General features: G+C 46.1%; 2 protein-coding genes across 29 annotated transcripts in view; both read right to left on the reverse strand.

Moving 5' to 3' along the window:
* Nucleotides 1–471: 471 nt before the first annotated feature.
* Nucleotides 472–7,612, reverse strand: LOC126914280 (protein borderless). Of its 2 annotated transcripts, none has more exons than XM_050718000.1 (12): nucleotides 6,960–7,612; nucleotides 6,583–6,719; nucleotides 4,630–4,858; nucleotides 3,572–3,708; nucleotides 3,358–3,502; nucleotides 2,730–3,004; nucleotides 2,305–2,439; nucleotides 1,983–2,245; nucleotides 1,735–1,910; nucleotides 1,615–1,659; nucleotides 1,361–1,540; nucleotides 472–1,272 (listed from the first exon to the last, which is right to left on the reverse strand). In XM_050718000.1, the coding sequence occupies exons 1-12, from the start codon at nucleotides 7,012–7,014 to the stop codon at nucleotides 1,049–1,051; spliced, it is 2,001 nt and encodes a 666-aa protein (XP_050573957.1). In that variant the 5' UTR covers nucleotides 7,015–7,612; the 3' UTR covers nucleotides 472–1,048. The 2 variants fall into 2 exon arrangements, with proteins under 2 accessions (XP_050573957.1, XP_050573956.1); XM_050717999.1 differs by having other exon boundaries at nucleotides 3,572–3,738.
* Nucleotides 7,613–14,245: 6,633 nt separating this feature from the next.
* LOC126914266 (protein turtle-like) overlaps nucleotides 14,246–21,769 on the reverse strand; it is a 152,235-nt gene continuing 144,711 nt past the window's right edge. For 20 of the 27 annotated variants that reach the window (XM_050717948.1, XM_050717944.1, XM_050717947.1 and 17 more), the window contains one exon: nucleotides 14,246–16,676. In XM_050717948.1, the coding sequence (XP_050573905.1) occupies nucleotides 15,482–16,676 (1,195 nt within the window). In that variant the 3' untranslated portion in view covers nucleotides 14,246–15,481. Of the gene's footprint in view, nucleotides 16,677–17,373; nucleotides 18,038–18,666; nucleotides 19,347–20,190; nucleotides 20,485–21,769 lie in introns of those variants that run through there. The other 7 variants (XM_050717957.1, XM_050717956.1, XM_050717962.1 and 4 more) reach the window with 5 other exon arrangements.

Raw genomic sequence — 21,769 nt, forward strand, 5'->3', positions numbered from 1 at the left:
TTCCTTTTTCGAGACCATCATCCGTATAACGTTACGCAACGAAATCTTATCTAAGGATTATTTGTATCGTAACGGAACTTCAATTTGTAGTAGATATTTTATCAAGTCATTCGGATTAGATGTAATGCAGATCGCGATCAGATAATCTCGACACTTTTTCATCAATACAACCGCATTTACACGGAGTCTACCGGAATATCACGATATTAGGGTTCCAGTATCGTTTCCCGCTGAAACACTATCTTCCACTGGATCATCGACTATCGTTCAGCTGCTTACGAAACCCGTCAAAGTCCTGCAGTCTCAAGAACAACCTCTGTATTTTGTGTCCCTGACCGTGTGGAGACAAAAATATGGAATTAGCGTAAGCCGATTGTCAGCCATGTCCAAACAATTTCGAACAGTGCTTGTCCTGTATCATGGATTATACAAACGGTGTGATAATCGCGAAGGAATATGTCAGAGGCATGGTGCATAGTAATCGACACAATTTATTTACAATACAAAAACGTTTCGGATGTATACATACGTAAATATAGTCCTAGCCGAATCATTTAACCTGGTAGACTGGGACACGTTTGTCGCTTTTCACGGGTTAAGAACCCATGCGTTCCTCGAGGCCCGGTGGCCAAATAACGGCCAAATGCCGTATCTAATCCTTAATAAACGTGCACTTATCTAATAAAGCTTTTAAACGATACATAATGTAACACGATGCAATGCAAGAACACTCGTAGTAGTAACTTATACGTAAACGCAGTAAATCAAACCGTCCCACATACGAAACTCTTCAGCATCGAATGACTGCCGTCTCGATCTTACACCTCCCTTACATCTACGCGATCGATAATATATTACATAGAAACGATTACAATTTCGCGAGTCGACGAGTGATCCACTTGGAAAAACGAAATTCATCGTACTGTATCAACTATCGATATCGCTACGTCAGGGAAGTTCATTTTTGCGCCCGCGCGTTGACTTTCGATTCTCTGCCGAAAGCTTTCCACTTGAAACGCGCCTAAGGTCATTCCACAATGGATGTCCCTTACTTCTCGTTCGATGACTGACAGAAACGTTTCTTTGCCCACCATATGGCAGCCAGGGCTGCTGCCAAAAATCCGATGCCCGCCACTATTCCCATGGAAATCGCCCTGTTCCTACGGTATGCTGGAACTTCGAGACTGACGCGCTCGCTTGTGGCCACGTCGTCCGACATCGACATTGCGGCCACCTCGAACGTATAATAACTCTCCTCTTCTAAGGTTTTAACTGCAACGATTGTTCAAAATATTAAATATAACGCGACAAATTGACAAACTGGTAAAGTGTTGTTTAATAGACGAAGGTCAACAATTACCTAGGTAGTAAGTGTCGGTTGTTTCTGCTCTTCCGTATAGTTGCTCGGACGGGCCTCGGAACCACCTAACCGCGTATAGTCTCACTTGCTCTTTTCCGTAGGCAGGGGGTTCCCAGGTGACTAAATAGCCTTGCACGGTGGCCTGTACTCTGACGTTGACCGGCGGACCCATTCGGTCATCTTTTAAATAAAGAATGTTTCGATAAAATCGCAAAGTGTAGAAAGGTAAAAAGCGTAAACTTAAGTATGCCTACCTGGTGGACTACGATATTCCGATGCCGAGTTCTCGTCTATCGAACCTGAAATTTATTTGTCTGATATCAATCTGTACGTCTCGCGTACAATAGTATCGCATTGTATGAAATGGTACGTACTTGGCTGCGTGAAAATACGCAACGTTTTACTAAACATCCCGTCTCCGTGTTTGTCCTGGCTAAGCACCATGAATTCATACTCGCGTCCAGGATTTAAATTGTTCACGGTGGCCTCGGTGATTTTCCTAGACACGATCTTCATCGTTCTCCATTCCGTGGTATCTGTTGGTCTATACCTGTTAGCGAGAATAAGTAGTTGCGTAACGTTATAAACGATATCACACCGATACTTTGAAAGTTTTACTTACCAAACTGAATACTCCATCTTGGGCCTCACATACCCTGGCACCCAAGTCAGCGTGACCGCGTTATTGCTGCTGTTGGCACTTAGATTGTACGGTGCTCTCGGAGGAACGTTCAATACCATCAATTCCGTGTCCGCAACAACGGTTGCAGCTTCGTTGCTAGCCGCGCATTGATACAGTCCTCTATCCTGTTCTTGAATTCTATCGATCGTCAAATTGCCACCGATCACGATGGTCCTGTTTCCCGGTGGTACTGGCGAACCATCCTGTTGCAGAAGTCGAGATTAATTGAGAAGGAAGATGAAGGGCCATCGATGAAACGTACCTTGTACCAAACGATCGACGGTCGATGGGATTGATCTCCATCCCTAGCGTCGCAAGGTATCTCCAAATTCTCTCCCAATTTCCTTATGTACAAGTGTTGTGGGGTCACTGTAAACACCGGCGGCCTTTGCACCACCTATCAAACGACATTTCCGAATTAGGAGCGAGAATTATCAAGGGCGAGCCGCTTGAGCCGGCAATTGTGTCCCTCTAAAAGTTGACAATTGGAAAATAAAGGAACGATTAACACCGGTCTGCCAACGATCAATGGTCTCAATGATGACATTGCCTTGTTCTCTTTTCTTCTATGCCGCTTTCGGGGTCAACGATTTTCAGACCGGCCTCGTGAAAAGCTTTGCGTTTCATTCAATTGCAATTATGTTGCAATTGTACATATGTAACGAAAAAAGAAAAAGAAATACTCGCCACGGTGATCGAGGGGCTGGGCCCGTCGGTGCCCAGTTTGTTGTACGGTGTACAAGTGTAACTTCCGGAATGAGTTTCGTCCACTTTGCTGAAGTACAGAGAACCGTTTCTCCTGTAGAAGACGCCCTGAACGTTGTAAGGATCGAAAAGAAATCCATCCTTCTCCCAACGCAGGTTCGTTAGGGGTGGATTTGCCCTAAAATGACAGTCCAGAAGGGCTGGTTTTCCATACGGGAGATAGACTTCCCGGGGAGCGTATATAACCTTCGCCTTGTCTGAAACGTCAAACAATACCTTCTTAACGGAGCACAGGTCAGAGTCACGGGTCCCATAATAAAGCAGGGAATGCCGAACAAAATCCTGGTGCGAGCCACGCTCGTTTCACTTTCGCCCGCAGAGATCTTGATTACCGCGCAGTTATCGTCGGTTGTTCTCGTCGGTAATTCCCATTATTCCGCTCATGTTATTATTTCATTTCCTGGGCGAAAGTGTGCGATCATGGCCTCGTGCGGTATTCCACCCTCTGATATCGCTACGTGTGCAATTGCACGCGCATTTGTGTCGCTCGATTCTATAGATCTCGAGGTCTAATTCGTTGGCAAAAAAGGGATCGTTTGAGAATACTTGCATTGTACGTTGAGGAAGGCCGAGGCGCTCTGCTGGTCTCCAGTTTCACCGGTCACCATGCAGGTGTACTCCCCAAGGTCACCCATGGCAGGCGCATTGATGGTCAGCGTTCCATTCTCGGCGATAGACGCTCTTCTTCTAAGATCCTATTATAAATCGGTGGAAAATCAACTGCGGACACCCTGTATTACACCACGGTCGACAAAAAATGTTACCTCGATTGTTGTAATTTCCACGCCCTCGCGGAACCAGTTTACGACCGACTTCTCTCCTTTGGCGACGCAATCGAAACTAACGGATTCACCCTCCATTACCGTCTTGTTGACAGGCGGGACCGCCAGCAAAGTCTCGCCTGGAACAGACGTCGGAAACGGCGACGCACCTGGGTTGAACGATTTAACGAGTCTGCCCAGTTTCAGGTTAGTAAGCATCAGCGGGATTACATCGTTTCGTTTGGTTTTAGTCTGCCAGCAATAGGCGGGATTAATCCTTTGAATCGGTTAATTCGCTTTAATCGCAGTGATTGCAACGTGTTAATCGATCTAGTGCACATTCGTAATGGTTAATCGACGCGCTTGCCACTGTGAATCGTGTGCACAATAACGTAAGTGTTATTTCGATTCGGTGCGTGACAGAGGCATTATGTTCTTTCAGCGACGAACCGCGGAAACCCTTTCTCGCTACGCTACCGTTTTCCGTGCCTTTATTTTCTGCTTCTTCTCCTGTTTTTTTTTTTTTTTTTTTTTTTTTTTTCTATCGGATCGGTCGAACGAGTTCGTTCTATCGAGGGCCAGTTAATTTCGCGATTGGTTCTACGGCGATCAACTGCGCTGCGAATGCGCACGATGACTCAATTCCTTATTAACGTTCAACAGAACTCTAGCGGTAAAAAGCAGAATTCCGTCTGAGTTAACGAGTGAATCATCTTACGCTACGAAACGGGATGAGTTGAAACGAAACTTCGTATATTCCGTCGCCCGATACTTGGACTGAAATAATTTTTTTGGGATCCGAACGAGGCTTAAAAAACTAGAATGACGTATGAAAAGTGAAATTAGGTGTAAACGTTTACTTCCTCGTTGCCGGAAATCCAGGACGGTTTCACGGTCACGAGCCTCTGCTTGGTCCAGCGCGGCATTAGCGTTGGTTGTCCAGCGTGACCCAATTCAGTGCTCAGGGTTAGTCAGTCGGCGTTTAACTGCGTTAATTCCCTTCACCACTTGGTGTTATCGAATTAGCCGATTAACGGATGCAAGAAAGTGCGCGACCTTACCATCTATGGCGAGGTGGAACCACGTTCCATTGTTCCTGGAGTTAGGCGTTCTGTTCGGGAAGATCACCCGACACTCGTACCATCCTTGATCGCTCTCACGAATATTCGTGAGATTAATGCTGCCCTGCCCATATCCGCGGTTCACGGCATCTTCTAAAAGATGAACGCGACCCTCGTAGCCCAGTCCCACAGACGGATATCCGTTGTACCATGAAAAGATCGTTCGACCCTGGAACGATCACAGATTGCTCGGTATTAAAATTCTCTTCCGGTATCAGAGGATGATTCGTATCGATGATGCGTCCCTAACAGCTTCCTCCTCCATCGCCATGTACGCGACCGATAGTCACGGTTCTCCGTACGATTGTTCATCGTCGATGTGAACAATTTCTCTTCCTGCGTGTAGTCGCTAACGGGCGAAACGTAACAACGCTGCAGATCCGACTTGAACCTAATTTATCGATCTATTTTGACTTCCAACATGCAATTACGTTTGCGAGGCCAGCCAGTAGACAATCAATTTCATAACCGTGGCTCGATCGCGTTAACCTTAGAAGGAATGGAAACGAAGTGCAACACGAGACGTCGGAAGTTGCGTTACGAAATCAAAGATTTACGTGATCCTTGAAAGAAGAAACGGTCGACGGCTCGTAAAAATGAAAAACGCTGCAACTTAGGGAACGCTAGCGGTCAAAACGAGGCTGGTGAAAAGGCCGCTAATCATCCCTAATCGTCTGACAATGCGTTAGCAGTGACCCACTGGTTGGACCCCTCGTGTCGCGGACTCGCCGTGACTAAATATAATGCAACCTTACGTCCCGTACTCCAATTACTACGTTCGACAGACAGAGAGAGACCGAACACCTGTTTTGCATACGCATCGACGCAGGGACCAATCAGGTTAAGTTCCACTTGATTTCATGTGGTAGCCATGTGCGACGCTCAATCTGTTTCCGGCATGCGACTGCACGCGTTTCCAATGCAACATCCGCAAAAGAACGACGCCTCTTCACCGTTAACAGGAAATCAACACGATCAATCGATGTCGCTTTAAGGCTTTCGTTTAGCTCGCTTCATTCGTATTTTACATTAGGTAACAGTCAACCGATACGATTTCTCGTAAAGTTTTGGAAATTTGCTATTTAAATCTATAACGAAGAGAGTTAACGAAGAGGTCGGACATATATAAACAGAAAAACAAACGCCTATGACTCTGGCATTCTTGTTATGGAATGAAAGTTAAGAAAGTTTGTCGATCGAGAGGATTTACACACGATGGAAAGATTGCAGCACAAAATTGTGCAACTGCAACCGCATTAACATCATATCCGTGGAATATTGCGCGATGCCTGGAAATCGAGACTCGGAGTCACGAAAAATTATATCGGGCTTCCCACACGTATCGAATACATTTCTTAAAGAAACCGAATCGCCTACTCGACCTTGAATCAACACTTTTCTACGTGGTTGAACGTAAGCGCAGACTGTTCTCTGGTAGACGTAATCTCGATTAGACGGATTAATCGACGTAGACCTCGTTTTTTCTACTTTGCATCGAGTTAGAATCACCGGATCAGGCCTCAATGACGAAGCATAAATTGATCTCCATGTTTCTATTATTTTGATTAAATTACACGAAGACCAGAAATTATTATAACGGGAGTATAAGTTATCTCCTTGAGATGGGCTATCAATTTCCTTGGAGGATCAAGAACGATACCGAGCGATACCGGTATCGATGCATTTGGACGAGTCGAAGTTTCATCTTCCCCTGGTAACCACAAACCACGTAACCGATAAACAAGTCGAGATTTTTGCATCCTGAGAGGAATAATATCGTTTATCGAAGTTGAGCAATATCGTTTCTGTCCTTGTTGTTCGTATCTCATACGGTGAGATGAAACCCACGAGATGAACTCGACGATACTTTGAAATCAATGTTGTCGCACTTACGTCGCGATTCCATTGAAGAATGTAGGGAATCGGAGTCTCGTGTGGAAAGTCCAAATCGCAATTAAACACCTCGTACTCTCCAACTCCTGCGTTCAGATAATTCGGCTCGTTCTCTTCCTCCAGTATCAAGCCGAATGCTGAAAACAATAGAGACGCGAATCAGCAAATGATAAGCGAATGAACAATCGGCGCGGTTGGCGAGAACATCGCGTGATAAATAACAATATAGGATCAAGTCAATTTTCGCAAATTGGCTAATTTTCTGGTGTATTACGCGCGACCGTCAAGAGAGTCCCAATTAAATCGACGCAAAGTTCGATATCAACGAGCCTCGAATGTTGAGAAGAAAAAGATTCCCGTTGGGACGTGCGACTCACCTTGGTAGTAGAGGAAGATGGCCAGCAGCTGGTGAATGCCAATCGCTCTGGACATTTTCTTCGATTATCCAAGATCGCTGTTACGATGAATTTTCACCGTTTTCGTAGCTGCCTTCCGGCGATAGTACGCGGACGCAATGTCAGAAGCAAGTTACGCCTCGCGCCCGACGATGACGTCGTACGAAGCACGGCAGCAAAATACATCTGTCATCACTGACACTCATTAAACATCGACCACCACTTGCGACGATTAAATGACACGCGACACTTTCGCGATCGAACTTCTGGCTCGATCAACGTCAGCACATCCACCGCCTCCCTTCTACTTCTCTCTTCCTACTCTCTGCCTTGTCCTTGAGATGTTCAGCACTGTGTTTTTCTACCAAACATCCGTACTTCTCGATCCGTCGAACGAGACACTCGAAATCGAGCCTCTAGCGTTTTTATCCCGACACGTTCTCCGTACGATCTGGTTGCAGCGGTTTTAACGTTGACGTCTTTTATCGGAAGCCACGAGATCGAGTGGTACCGAGAGATCGATGCGGCCTGCCAAGCTGATCCACCGTGGAACGTTCGCTCACCGAATGCTTCGGTGGTTGTGGTGATAACCAAGTAATCGCTCCGCCTCGCTCGATCCAAGCGGATACGACGCCGAACAGAAGCGGTAACGAGCTGTGCAATTGGGAAGGGGTAATGCTACTAACGTCCAGAGGAGGGAGATCCGCGGGGTACCAGACGATTCTACGTTCGCGGTTTCTAGTTGTACGGGCTTCTCTAGCGCCGCGCCGTTCCTACTAACCGGCACACCCACCACGCGAACGGGGGGCGCGCCAGAAAAATGATTAATCCGTTCCGTGGGAGAAGCCGAGAGTCAGGTGCGATCGGTGGATGATTTTATGGGAACAAGGGATGGCCTCGTATCATCGTCTCTCATCTACGCACATTATCTATCTATCTTTTGTTATCTAGGATCCTTTAAATTTTGCACCCAGTTATTTCTCTCTTATCATACTCTGTAGTCTGTACTCGCGAAGTACGCTCTGTTCTTTCATCGCCTGGCGGGAGAGTTTGTCCATTCAATCTAGGACGAATCGCGTTCCTTCAGTGCTACACTTTCTTATCTGAAGCTGGATCGAGGTAGTTAAGAAGCCCAAACGGAGATTAAAGGTTCGTCAAACCTGGTCTTGAATAGAAATGAACGACCATTTATAGAGACATCCGATTCAGCCTGCGAATGGTCCTAAATTTAGGAACGTTTTGACGTTTCGTAGAAACGTAGTTACGTTAAGAGAATGTAAGTAGCAGAAGGTTAGCGCGATAGGTGTAGCTGGTTGTCGCAGAGATCTCTTTTATTTATCCGCCTACATAGCGTAATTACGTCTCGCGGTGCTCTCGTAACGAAGACGCCGACTTCCGGCAACGGATATTTACTATTGTGTCACGTTCGTCGAGTTCACGGCTCCGTTTTTCGGCGTAAAATTCACCGTCTCCGACAGTAATTCTCTCGCTCGATTAAAGCCATTAGCTCGGTAAGCGGCGCGTCTCTGGTTTCCACCGATTATGGGACCTTTGTCTTTGCTTTATTGTTTTCCGCCGCGGACTAGATTCACTGATTAAATTCGCTACAAGGGCGGATCGAGCGATAATTTCGCAAGGAGAGACGACGCGATCGAAGGAATGATCGGAGGAAACAAAGAAAGCTAATAATTGGAACGAGGATGTTCCTGCGAGAGATGGGTCGAATCGAATCTCGATCGAGTCATTGCAGCGATAGAACGACGACAACGACGACGAAGTTGCACACCGGCACAGCCGCGCGCCATTTGCGTGGGTGACCTCAGATTACGTCACATCCGTCCCTTGCCGCATTAGTAGACTGCCCACAGCCTTGTCACGCTGTTGAGATAATGGATCCATTCGCATGGATCACGATCCAGGATTGGATGTGCCCGGGACACTGGAAATAAATGCGTCTATAATGATACCGACCGTATTATTTCATCGACGAGCCATAGAAGGGAGCAACTTGTTCCTGGTCCACCTGCCATGCGACCAATAAATCTTCGGAAATCGAAAATGGGAGTTGCACATCGACCGTCTCGCGTTTAGGTCATTTCGCAGCTAAACCGTCTCCGCCGCAGCTGTCTCACGGTATAATCATGGAGTATTTAATTCTTTTTCTTCGAATAGACCATCGAAAAGCCTCGTGAACGTATTTAGCCGATGTAGACGCGTCGAGTTGGAATGTTATCGCGACGAAGCGCTCCAGTTTTTCGCCCGCTACGTTATCGAGGGAAATCATGGAAATTACAGTAATTCCCGGTAATCAGTACCGTAGACGCGTTGCGCAAATGTTCCTTCTGCGCGCGTTTAATGGCGGGTCATACGCGCGGTCTTCGTAAATTACAGACAAAGACCGAGATTTCGCGTTTCTTCGCTCAGCCTACAAAAATACGTACCTACAGCATTCTCGGTTGAACGATTGGACGTTGCCCTCGTTACACCGAATTGGCAATGATCTTATTGCCTTGGCCAGTGGTTCCGTTTCATCGGTTTCCTGGAAATCCTTCGATCGTCCAAGAAAACGGAACGACGCGGTAATTCGGTCGACGACGATTCAATTGCGTTTTGAGACGAGCGATGGCGATCGTTCGACGTGATCGATTTGACGGACCTCTCGAAGTATCTCGCGACGACACGCGGCCGCCGCGGTGGTCGTTGCGCTGTTTTAGCAATGAAAGTATCACGAGAGGCAGATTTCTAAAATAACGTTTGTATTTATTAAATTTGAACGTTATAAACTATGGTATATTGCATATATTATATTATATACGATACTAACGTAATATATTATATTAATACACGATAATATAATATATTATACACTATCGATATAGGTGTAGTATTCCGTTTTAAAAAGCCGGGCAACGTGTTAGTACGTGTGTGACGGAATGGGAGTTAGTATCCCCGTCCCGTTTCGGTTCCTACAAACGTATCAATAAATCGAACTTTACTCGATAGACCTCGTGCAGACGAGTGCATCGTATAGTTTCTATATGCATTTATTTGTGTACGCGTTTAGAGTTGCAATCGAATCGGTGCGCTCATACGTATCGCGCATACTTCTAGAAGGGATTGGAGTGAACGTAGAGATATCCCACAACACAGACTCTCTTCTTTTTTCCTTTCAAATGTCGCTTTATTTTTCACTTTTATTTGATAATAAATTGTCTACAATTTGTCCTAGGTTAGTACGTCTTGGAGTTCTCGTGGGGTGGGGGGGAGGTTCGCGAGAAAGCATAGGTCAATCAATAAAACGGTGAAAAATGGAGGTGAAAGCGAGCACTCGCGAAGGTGACTAACGAAAACGCGCCTCTCGTTCGTTTCTATTCGTTCTCTTTTCTCTCCTTTTCTTTTATTTACTTCTTTCATTTTGTTGCTCGGTTGGAAGTCGCGCGTGCAACAAGAAAACGGACGATATATATAAGCGAACGTAGCGAAGACAGACGATACAGAAGAACGTTACGATAAGAAGATTATATTCGATGCACGCGCGCGGATGCATATCCGGCGATTGAAGAACGCTGTCACGAACGGAAATCAAAGGGTGGCTTTTTGTAAAACGAAAAAAAAAAAAAAAATAAAACAACGGGTATGGTTGAACGAACGGTTGGACGTTGCCCTAGAAATCGTCGGTGTGCTCGATGCCGATAGACTTTGAACACTCGAAAACTCTCGTCGTATCTGGAACTGCGACGATCGTTTATTTTGAAAAACGGATCGCTTGCTACCGGCGCGGCGTCGCTAGGACGCCGTCCCTTCTACGTTCGTCTCTTCTTTTCTCTCTCTCGATCGTTAAATTTTGTTCACGATTCGTTGCGATTTTTATCGATCGAAGGAAAACTCGCGTCGATTATTCGAAAGAATGCGGAATACCGTGATGGAAATGAGAAGATCGTAATACCGGTGAAAAATAGTACCCGAGAGCCATTGTATAATAGTAGCGCGACGCTGACGCTGTAAACTCTAAACGTACGCGATCGTAGAGACCTCGAGTCTCTTTGGCCATTTTGTTAGCCTGCCGTCTACGCGCGCGACTCGACGGCCCGACTTTCCGAAATATTTTCACGATTTTACGTTATCGCAACGCAGAGAAACATAGTACGTAGTATGAAAGTAAATATACGCGATCGTTTCGAACGTAGTCGCTAACCGATCGATCCAGTCTCGCGCGATCTGTAGCTCGACCGCGACCAATATCTTTCTGTTAGCTGCTGCACGTGGTGGATTCGCAAACGTTCTGCTCCGAGGGATGAAAATTTCACTCGCGACTCTGAAATATATGCTATGCCAGATGGCTTTCAGGTACGTAAAGAGCGAATACCTAAATTAATTTCATTCACATCCGGCGGTAAGTTCATACTCGCTCGAACTCTAAATAAATAACGCGACTAAGATAAATCGCAAACGAAAAGAAAGCCATGACGATGACTCGAGGTAGACGGAGAGCAAGAAATGGAAATACGTAGATATGAGAAGTAGAAAAGTGAAAGGAGATAGGAAAGTAGAAAGATGAATACGATGAAGATGCGGAAAAGGAAGAAGACGAGGACAGCGGTTCTTTTTTCATGAACAAAAAGAACAAACGCAAAACGAAGCTATCGGTAATGAATGTCGATGACGAACGTTACACGAACGAATTCACGATTCAACCATATTATTCATTTAACACGCGATCGCGCCAAACCATTAATCCTTTCTCCCGTTCTATGTCGTATCCTTTGTCCCGATCTCTGTATACATGCACACGTACATATATATTCCTTGCTAAATCTTAGACTCTTTTACACGATATTCGTGGCATTGCCATCTATTGTTGCCGCACGATTACACTGAAATTTTAGCGGCGGCACCTCCGTTCGTCGCAGGCACCCCCGTCCCGTTCTCTCGTCTTTCCGATTTATCGCGATCGTCGACACTTTGCGCGTATTCTTGAGATCGTTGTATCTAACTATGATATATCTACACGTTACTTATATGTCTATATCGATTGGTTGGTTTTTCACTTCTTTCGCTCGCCGTATTTTCTCTTTGCTCGATCGTCTAAACGGGCAAAGGGCCACACGGGTAAAGGAAGATCGGTTAAAACGTCGACCCACGGAGGCGATCGATCGACGTTTCCGATCCTTTCCCTGCGCCTAGACATTTGCTCTTTCGGCTTTCTACGCGGTACCACGTCATCTCGTCGAGTTCGACTCTTCGATCCGCGAAAGGAACAACGGATGATTTAAATCGATCATGGCCGTTCGACGTACAAAAAGATTACCGATCGATCGCTCGGTTCCTTTCGTTCGGCTGAGAGTGCGTCCTCGTTATCGATCACCGGCACCGCGTCCACAGTGTGCCACTCTTTGCTATCAGGGAACCATACGGCTTGATCGGGACACGCCTCTAACATCCGATTTTATTATGATACAACAGCAACGATAGTTCAAAAATCGCGGCGTGGCCCGATCACGCGTGCCCCTCGAGCTTCCCCTCGCTATCGCTTCGATCTCGAGTAATAGTAATTAATTTAACGAATTAATCGTCGCCGCGTTCGTCGTTCTCGTTGATTAATACGCTACACGCTACGTCGTTTACGATGTACAATATCAATTAATTATCAAATTATTAATTCAATCATTAGAATTACTTTAGAATATTGGTACTCTTTCGCGTCACCTCCGTTCTTTCTTTGTTTCCATCTTATACGCTTCTCTTGTTCGTTTATTCCGCACTCTTTCTTTCCCTCTCTTTCTCATGCACGCTCATACACTCAAACAGATACACTCTTCTCTTCTATGCCGCACTCCATCGCATAATGTAGCACTCATCTTACGCCGCACTCATTCAGTTACATCTTAACGGAGATTATACAGAGCGTCCTGCCTCGACAGCGTCCGCGTCGTCGTTTGCACTTGTCGGCTTTACGGCTTTTCGTCGAAGTATAGTTGAATCGTGAGTAGAGCCCTTGCTATTATATTTATATAATATAAGTATTTATAACACGCACGTATAAATAAATGTTTTGTACTATAAAAAAAAGTAAAATGCTGAGACGTCGAGGGGAAATCGCGCGGCGCCGCGGCCCGAGAGTATTCGATTGCTCCGCAGTCGCAGCTGCTGCTTTGCTCTGTGTTCGCACGTAGTGTGCAGTTGAACGGAAAGTAGTCAAGAAAATTTAACAAGAGAGGAGGTAGAAACCAAAGAAGAGGAAACAGAAGTTAGAAGCGGCTTTCGATTAAATCGAAGTAACACGTTATAATTATCGTGTAAAGTATCGCGGGTGAATACGTTAACATCTTTCTCATTCGTTTAGGTCGCGTTCTACTCGATCGAAGTTAGCCCGTATTTATATCCTCGAACACTCTGTGGGCCGTCCACGAGCTTCGTCCTCGACTCGAGATGATTTGATACAATGCGTTTGGTGAGAATTAGGTGGGTCTCGAAGAACGCTTCTCGTGTGTACACGTGTGTCGCGTGTCTGTCATCATTCGTACAACACTCGCACGTTCGTCATTCGCTCGTCCTTTCTCTCTTCGTGTACGCGCACGCGCGCGCGCGCGCGAATGTGTGTGTATGTGTGTTTGCGCGTGCACGCGTGTATGTGCGAATGTGTCGCCAGTGTGTCATGTACCGTCGATAAGAGTGTGTACGCGTGTGTGATTCTTTTGTCTCTAATGCACGGATCACGGCATTCAACGGCGATGCTTCCACGCGAGTGCACGATTTGCGATCTCCCTTCGTATGTATATTGGTTTGTCAGTCACAGGAGCTCTTGCCGCGAACGCATTCCCGTTGGAAGGAACGGACAGAGGGGAAATAGTCGTCGGTCCCATCGTCGTCGTTCGCTGGCAGTTCGTGAAGGAATAGCCTTCGCATGGCAAAAGTACGTGCCGAGAGTCTCGACCCGAGCAAAATGGGCTCGCGACGAGGGTGGGCAAGAGAAAAAGGCGGCGAGCGGTTCTCGATGTCTCGGAATGCGTGCACGCGCGTGTTCGCAAACTCCGTGGCCGTCAGACCGCGGCTAGATTCAAAGAACGTTACTTATCCTCGTTTACTTTACTTAAGAAAAATTATTGTGCCGATAATATGTTGGGTCGCTAGCGAAACCCTAAAGAGGCAGTGCAATACGAGTGTGTCCTTAAGCAATTTCCAGGCAAGCTTCGGCCTAATATCACTTTTCGAGTCCATTGCTCATCGATATAATTAACTTTTTAATTTATTTTTTTCTCGTGTGTGTGTGTGTGTGTATATTTGTGTGTGTGTGTGTGTGTGTGTGTGTGGTAATTCTTCGATTATCTTACTTGTGTGTTTTCTTATCTTCTTTTTTTAGTTGCATCGTATTCGCTTTCATTTTTTTTTTTTGCTTCATTTTTTTTGTTTTTCTTTAATTATTACTTACAGTGTACGATTAAAGTTACTCTTACGTGTCGTTTTAAAAGACATTCGGAGCACGGTGTAGTTTCTTTGGAGTATCATGCCGTCTCTCGTCTTATCGGTATTTCTCTCTCTCCCTGAAACCCGATTTCACGTTCCGTGCCAATCGTTTCGCTTAATTCCTCGGGCGGGAATATTTAGTTATCGGTTCGAACGGAATCGGTTCTCTGCCAAGTTGTTCTCGGCCGAACGTCCTCCGGCTTCTTCCTCGCACTTCTATTCGCTAAGAAACTCATCCGCCTGATTTTCTCTTTACTCGATAATATTAGTAACGCTAAAAATCGCGGTCGTCCGAATTGGACGTAGGCGTCGTTGGTACACGCGGGATATGACCAATAACGATCGTCGAACTCGAATCGTCCCCGCCTGCTCGAACCGTCTTTCGTCTTCCGTCGCTGGATCCTCTGGAACGTCGTCGATCCTCCTTGTGACATTCCTTGACTGTCGGACGAGAGTAGGGGGGTACGAGAACTCGTCTCGCATGTCGCGTTTCTCCTTAAATCAGCAACGATCGGATTCGGACGATGTGTAACCTCTTAACGTATAGTTTTACTACGTTAGTTGTTCGCGTTGGTGAAATTTATGTATCCTGAGCTGACGCTTGTAACAGCCTTTTTCTTTTTGTAGAGATGGTTGCCCAGCTGGTAGAATTGACTTGAAGTTGCCTACATTTGAATCGCGTACGATGATCCTCGTTGTGCTTTAACAGTTGGTCTCCGATGATAATGACGGCGACGTCCGCTTGGAATCGCGTTTGCATAACTTTCGTCACAGCCGGGATTTGCTGGGATTCGTCCACTTGGTCGCTCTCCCGTAGCCTTCGAGATCGTTCTTCCGTTCTTTTCTCTTCCGATGTTATCGAGATGTCTTGATTTGCGAATTTGCTTCGTTCGTAGAGCGTTCCGTCTCTCGTTACGCGTTCTTCTCGTTTCCGATTGACCACGAAAGAGACGAAGAAGCAACGAATCGGAGCAGATATCCGATAATGGAACTATATGGAAATCCAACGAATGCAGCTTAGTTACTAGTGAACAGTGCCGTCAACAGGCGCTTTCGAGATGCGCGCTCTGTCTTCTCCTCGCTTGCCGCTGCCGAAACTGATGGAACTCGGCCTTCATCGCTTGCACTCTAGCCTCGATGTTGTCCCTGCTATACCTCGGCGTCTGATGATGAATCGTATGCACCTGGTGAATGTGTGGCACGTGAATAGCGTGAATCTGATGCACCGGTGGCCTCTCTTCCCTGGTCGGGGTGGAGGCGGATGTGGGGGTCGGCGTACACGAGACAGGATCGAACTCGTAATGTCCATCGACGCTGCCGGCGTCCACGGCATTTTGGATGTGCGTGTGCTCTACTTTCGCTTGATCCTGAAGCTCCAACCATCGGCCAACCAGGGGTGGCGGCGGTGGTCTGTAAGGCGGTGGTCTCCACTCGGCCACTGTACTACCGCTCCTCGAGCTCTGATTCTGTTGCGAGGTGTTTTTACTGCCGAAGCCCGAGCTGCTAGACCTACTCTCCGGCGATGTCTCCAAGTCTGGGGACGCGGCCAGCTCCGGAGCAGACCTCGCGTGTCTCGCGTGTCGAGGAGGCAGCCTCGCTCTCGATCTACCGGCAGATTGAGGCGGCGAAGAGGTCGCCAACGGTTGAACGGGTACGAACCTCCTAGACTCGGCGTGAATCGCCTTCAACGAGGGAAGCTCCTGGCTGTATCGCTGGTGCACGCTACGAAGCTGAAGATAATCGGGCGGCGTCGGAAAGGAACGTTCTCCGGATGATGGTTGCCTGACAGAACTGAGATCGCTGAAGTATAAAGGCGTCCAGGGGACTTGCGGTCCGCTCGGTGAACTGGCCAAGAACCTGGGTGACGAGATCGTGCAGATTGCTGGCGCTATTCTAGCTAACGAGTTCACCGTCCCGTGATGATGAATAGACGGCGGTAACCCTCCGATGGAGACACCGCTACCATCGGACCTGAGGCTGAGTTGACTGGTGCCGACGAGCGGTCGCCGCCAGGAGGATTTGAGCCGCTGCTTCGGCAGGAATCCACCGTCGTCGCTGCTCGAAGCGTCCAGGATGCTGTTGTTCGCCGAGCTGAGGACCGAGTCTGCTACCACGAAGCGGCCGTCGGCCGCGCGTGAGATTTTACCCAGCGGTCGGCCGCGGCACGAGTCCGGCGTATCCGGGTTCAGAATCTCCCGCAGGAGATTTAGACCTGGTACTCGGCTTTTTCTAGGTCTACGGGTAGGACAGAACGAGCGTTAGAGAGTTCGCAATGGTGGGCGTTAACTATGGCGACGCGATCAACTCCGTCGAAGGAATTCCGAAGCGCTATGTGCTCATCGAGACGAAATTTCCATCGTTTCGTTTAGAAAACAAGGAACGCTCTTTTACTCTGGACAAACTCGACTCGGTTCAATCCTTGACAAATAAGAAAAGCACGGCGGACATTGAAACAGTTTGAAAATCGATCGACTTCCTTCGACGATGTTAAACGATCGTCATACACAGCGATAAACGTGCAACAACGACGTAAAAAATACGCAACGTTAACAAGAACAAAAAGGAAAGAAGGATCTAGGAAAACAAAACAACGTAAAGGCAGACGTACAAGTTAAACGTACAAGATAATTATTAAGAATTAATTACGTATACGTATAATAACGAATAATGGATGCAGGCGAGGAAGGCATGCGCATGCGCATTCCGGTGCACGAGTGGTCGGGCGTGATGTGGATCGTGGGCGGGTGGGCGTTGCCAGTGAGTGGATCTTTCTTTTTTTTTTCTTTTCTTTTTCAATATTTTTTTTTTTTTTTAAGATTTCATTGCCCAATTTTTTTTTTTTTTTTTTTTTTTTTTTTTTTTTTTTTTTTTTTAGTGATAGCAATCGTGGATTTAGGTGCTCCGAAACTCGTCACCTTTTCTCCTCCTTCGGGTCCGGCAGCAAGGAAAGATGGGGGAGAGAGAATGTTGTAACACAACGATTACATTCACAAAAAACAATATCGTGGCGATAATGATAAGAAATATAACTCTAAATAATCGAACGTTACTTCTAGGCGGTGATATTAGGGAGCAAATAGATAACGCGTTTTCCTGTCGGGATCGCGTCTCACGTTCTTCCAAAACTCGTTGCGTTTCGCCGTGCGTTCACAACGGAATAGACACAAAGAAGGCGAAACAAAATCGTAAATCACACACGATAAATAGGTGTCGGATGACTGCGTCCGCGAAAAGAAGAGAACGGAAAATAGAAGGAATACTCGGGGTAACACGGAAAATTATCAAGTAAAGAGAATGTACAACAGATCATTGTGCAACGATACAAATATATAAAACGGATCGATGGTAAAGGAAGAGGGGATTTAAGCATAATCAGACAAGAATGTTCATCGATCGTAGGGGAAAGAGCAAAGTTTCGTACAATGACGAATAATCGTGTAAAAACGATCAACAATGAATAATACAATGAAAAATCGTGTCTAAATGCAGTTGAGGGTAGAGCCGCAGTGAAAGCGGCTTACCTATGTTTCTTTGCTTATGTCCGTGTGTGATCGAGTGTGATCGCGTCTTTTTACGGCTCGTCTAAAATCGATAGACTGGAAACAACAAAAGAATACAAGAAGTTTCGGTTAAAATTTCGATCGATGGGAAGCACCCTGATTACTATCGCAGCGGTTCCATTGCATTTCTTTTGTCTTTGTTACTTTTGTATCTCTTTTTATCGTCATGCTTGGTGAAGCGTGACATGCTACGTGAGTGGAAAGAGTTGGAAAAGCAAACGGGCGGACCCCGCGAAAGCTCCCGTTTGCTCGAGTTATTTCGTGTAATCGAGATTGTAACGTGAAGAGAGAGAGAGAGAGAGAGAGAGAGAGAGAGAGAGAGAGAGAAGAGGTTAAAAGTGAGAGTAAATGCCGCGAACCGAATCCGGCGAATAGAGGGAGGTCGTCGTTGCGTTTCGTTCGCCGCAGCGAAACCGTACCCGAAATGTCCAGGTGTTAACCGGGGTCGGTCCGCGACACTTTTAAAAAATGAAGCAAGCTATCGATCGAATCTTTAATAAGAATTATCTCAGTTCGGTGCATCTACGAATACAGAAATGTTGCGCGAAATCCATGACGTTTCCATATATACGAGCAAAAAAGTAGTCACAGCGATCTCGATGGTTTCGGGGTCCGTTTCGATACGCATTGTTACGTCGCGATTACATACAATCGTCATTTAACCGGTTAATCTTGCTAAACCATCGACTCGCTCGTATCTTAATTATCGTCTATCGATTGAGCGAGTGGCACAATGAGAGACGACGGACAAAAATCGAGTGAACAAGTCGGGTGAACGTGAGTGATCGTGAGTCAAGTGAGCAAAGTAGATGACAGAAAGGAGTGAATGAACGTATCGGTGAGAAAGAAGGACAGCGACAGTTATGAGTGAAGTATCATTGCGACTGGCAGTTAAGAAAAAAAAAAAAAAAAATTGGAGGTGAACGAATAAGTTTTTCTATGGTGTACGGTGATCACTGTAGAGGCGAGATCGAGAATGAACATCGACAAATGCAAAAGTCGATGTACACGGTATATTGAAACAATTTCAATCTACGTAAAATGACAAGGACTAGCTTCGTTTGCCAACCTCAATCAATTGCGAAAAAGAAGCTATGTAGTAGTACGTTATGTTTAAGCGATTATTAGAATCGAATAATTTTCAGCTACTAAAATCTACTGTCTTTCTCGTCTCGTATCTATGTACTCCCTAAGTCCGCCGAACGAAGGTATTTAGGGTACTGACTGGATGTTACTAGTGTGACTCCTAGCTGTATTGCCTGTATTGCTGATCTCATCTACAGTCATGACAATCATCCTAAGTAGTAGATAGTAGTAGATGGTAGTAGTGGTAGATTAGTAGGTCCTAGCAGGTAACATTGCAGAGCTGTAGTCTCGCATAGTAGGTAGTAGTAGTAGTAGCAGTAGTAGTAGCGGTAATAGTACAGTAGGTAGGTTGTAATAGTAGTAGTAGTAGTAGTGATAGTACTGGTAACGGACAAGTCCCAGCGGCAAGTGGCGTTTGCTCGCTCGATCGATCAACGACGAACCACGAGTATCGATCGAATCGTTTGACCGATCGACGTATCGTTTGGCAATTAGGTGTTTCAGATACACACAAACACATACATGTATGTCGTCGGCGAGTTCTTATTTTCGTGGTCTCGGGAGCAACCGTTGTCTCGGGTACGTAGTAGTAGTAGTTGAGCGATGGTAGTAGCCGTATTATAGTAGTAGCAGTAGTAGTAGCAGTAGTAATAGTAGCAGTAGTAGTAGTAGTAGTAGTAGTAGTAGTAGTAGTAGTAGTAGTAGTAGTAGTAGTAGTAACAGTAGCAGTAGCAGTAGTAGTAGTAGTAGTAGTAGTAGTAGTAATAGTAGTAGTAGTAGTAGTAGTAGTAGCAGCAGCAGTAGTAGTAGTACTAGTAGAAATAGTAGTAGTACAATAGTAACAGTAGCGGTAGCAGTAGCAGTAGCAGTAGCAGTAGCAGTAGTAATAGTAGTAGTAGTAGTAGTAGTAGTAGTAGTAGTAGTAGTAGTAGTAGTAGCAGTAGTAGTAGTAGTAGTAGCAGTAGTAGTAGTAGTAGTAGTGGTAGTAGTAGTAGTAGTAGTAGTAGTAGTAGTAGTAGTAGTAGTAGTAATAGTAGCAGTACTAGTAGTAGTAGTAGTAGTAGTAGTAGTAGTAGCAGTATTAGTAGTAGCAGTGGTAGTACTTGGTTTATTTTCAGTGTGGCTAGCGGAGGTTAGGCTTACTGTTCCGCCTCTCTATGATAAACACGCTCTCGTAATCTCGATTATCGAGGTGGAGTGCGTGATGGTCACGATCACGGTTCGGGGGGGCCTGCTCGTGGACCGGCTCCGAGGTGGCAGTGGCGGGGGTGGTTACTTGCGTAGGAAGTGGTGGTTGATGAAGAGGTTGTGGTGGTGGTGGTGGTAGTTGCGGATTCAACGGGCTGCAACGGGTCAGCGTCGAGACTGACTCGCCGCACGCGTTTAGATTTGTCGACCTATGGAAAACACAGAGAGAGAGGAGGACAAGAGACGCCCACGTTTTCATTTATAGCTCTTCTTCATATTCTTTTCCTTTCTTTCTTTCTTTCTTTTGCTCTCTTTTCTCTTTCGTCGCTTGCCTTTCTAGCCGCGTTTCCTCGTCATACATCTTTCGTTCTATCGTGATTGCCATTCGTACGAGAAACGAGAGAAAGAGGGAAAGAAAGCGATTAATTCCAAACCCGCTGGAGATGTCTTTGTGCCGAAGTTACACTCGTTCTAGTTTTTTCTCTCACATCCGTCGCAGCATATGACGCGACGCAGCTTCGACTATCGACAGATTTTATCAAAGACTACTCCGAGCTCTTTCTCTCCGTAACCCTCTCGATCTCCGGCAAAATTTCTCTAGCTCGCGTGTTGGCTCTCTTCTGATCCTTGCTCTGATCGTGATCCTCGAACATCGATCGTCGAGGTTCTATCAGCTCCGTATTTGTATCTCGTACGCGTGCTTTTTCCATCGATTTTGATAATTTACCGCCCGCAACTACTTCGATCTCCGATTGTACACGCTAACACAACCAACGATATTCGAAAGGTATACACATCTACGGCTACGAATACGGAGCTGGAAACGATAATCTTGGCAGTGGCTGAACCGTCCAGCCCGTTCTGGATATACGTGTAGGTATAATCGTGCATTATTTGCTCGCTTCGTGAAAACCCTCGGGAGAAGCGCGGTAGATACGTTCGTGTTTGCACGAGGGAGACTCAGTCGCGCGCGTGTAAATCGAGAAAAGGGCTTATCACGAGACCGACCAGCGAATAAACTAAAAGCTGTCCGAGAAGTATTCGTCGATTTCATTTTTCGCGACGATGAGGTCTCCATCGGTCGATACGATTACCGTGACATATAGTAGAAGCGCGTAGATAATGCCAACGAATTAGCATTGCCGCGGCGAGAGTAATCGCGGATACTTTCGTGATATTTTATCGCGTCAGATTACATCGACTATTCGAATCAATGTTAATGCCGCGGCTGATTGCGCACATGAATTTAAGATTACTCGCGTAAACATCGAAAAGGCATTAATTAGATGAATACAAACAATGGTACTTTGCGTAATCGCGAGCACGCTACGTTTTTGCGATCATTGGAAAAGATGCTCTCGCGATAAGCCCACAAGTAATTCGAACGGAACGATTGGTCGTGCCAGCGATTCAGAAAAAAGAGTCGTAAAATAAGCCATGAACGAGGAAAAGGTGAGGGGAAGATCGACGTGAATGGAAATGAAGGAAACGCGG

The sequence above is a fragment of the Bombus affinis genome, chromosome 3 (genome assembly GCF_024516045.1).
Source record: "Bombus affinis isolate iyBomAffi1 chromosome 3, iyBomAffi1.2, whole genome shotgun sequence".
Lineage (NCBI taxonomy): Eukaryota > Metazoa > Arthropoda > Insecta > Hymenoptera > Apidae > Bombus > Bombus affinis.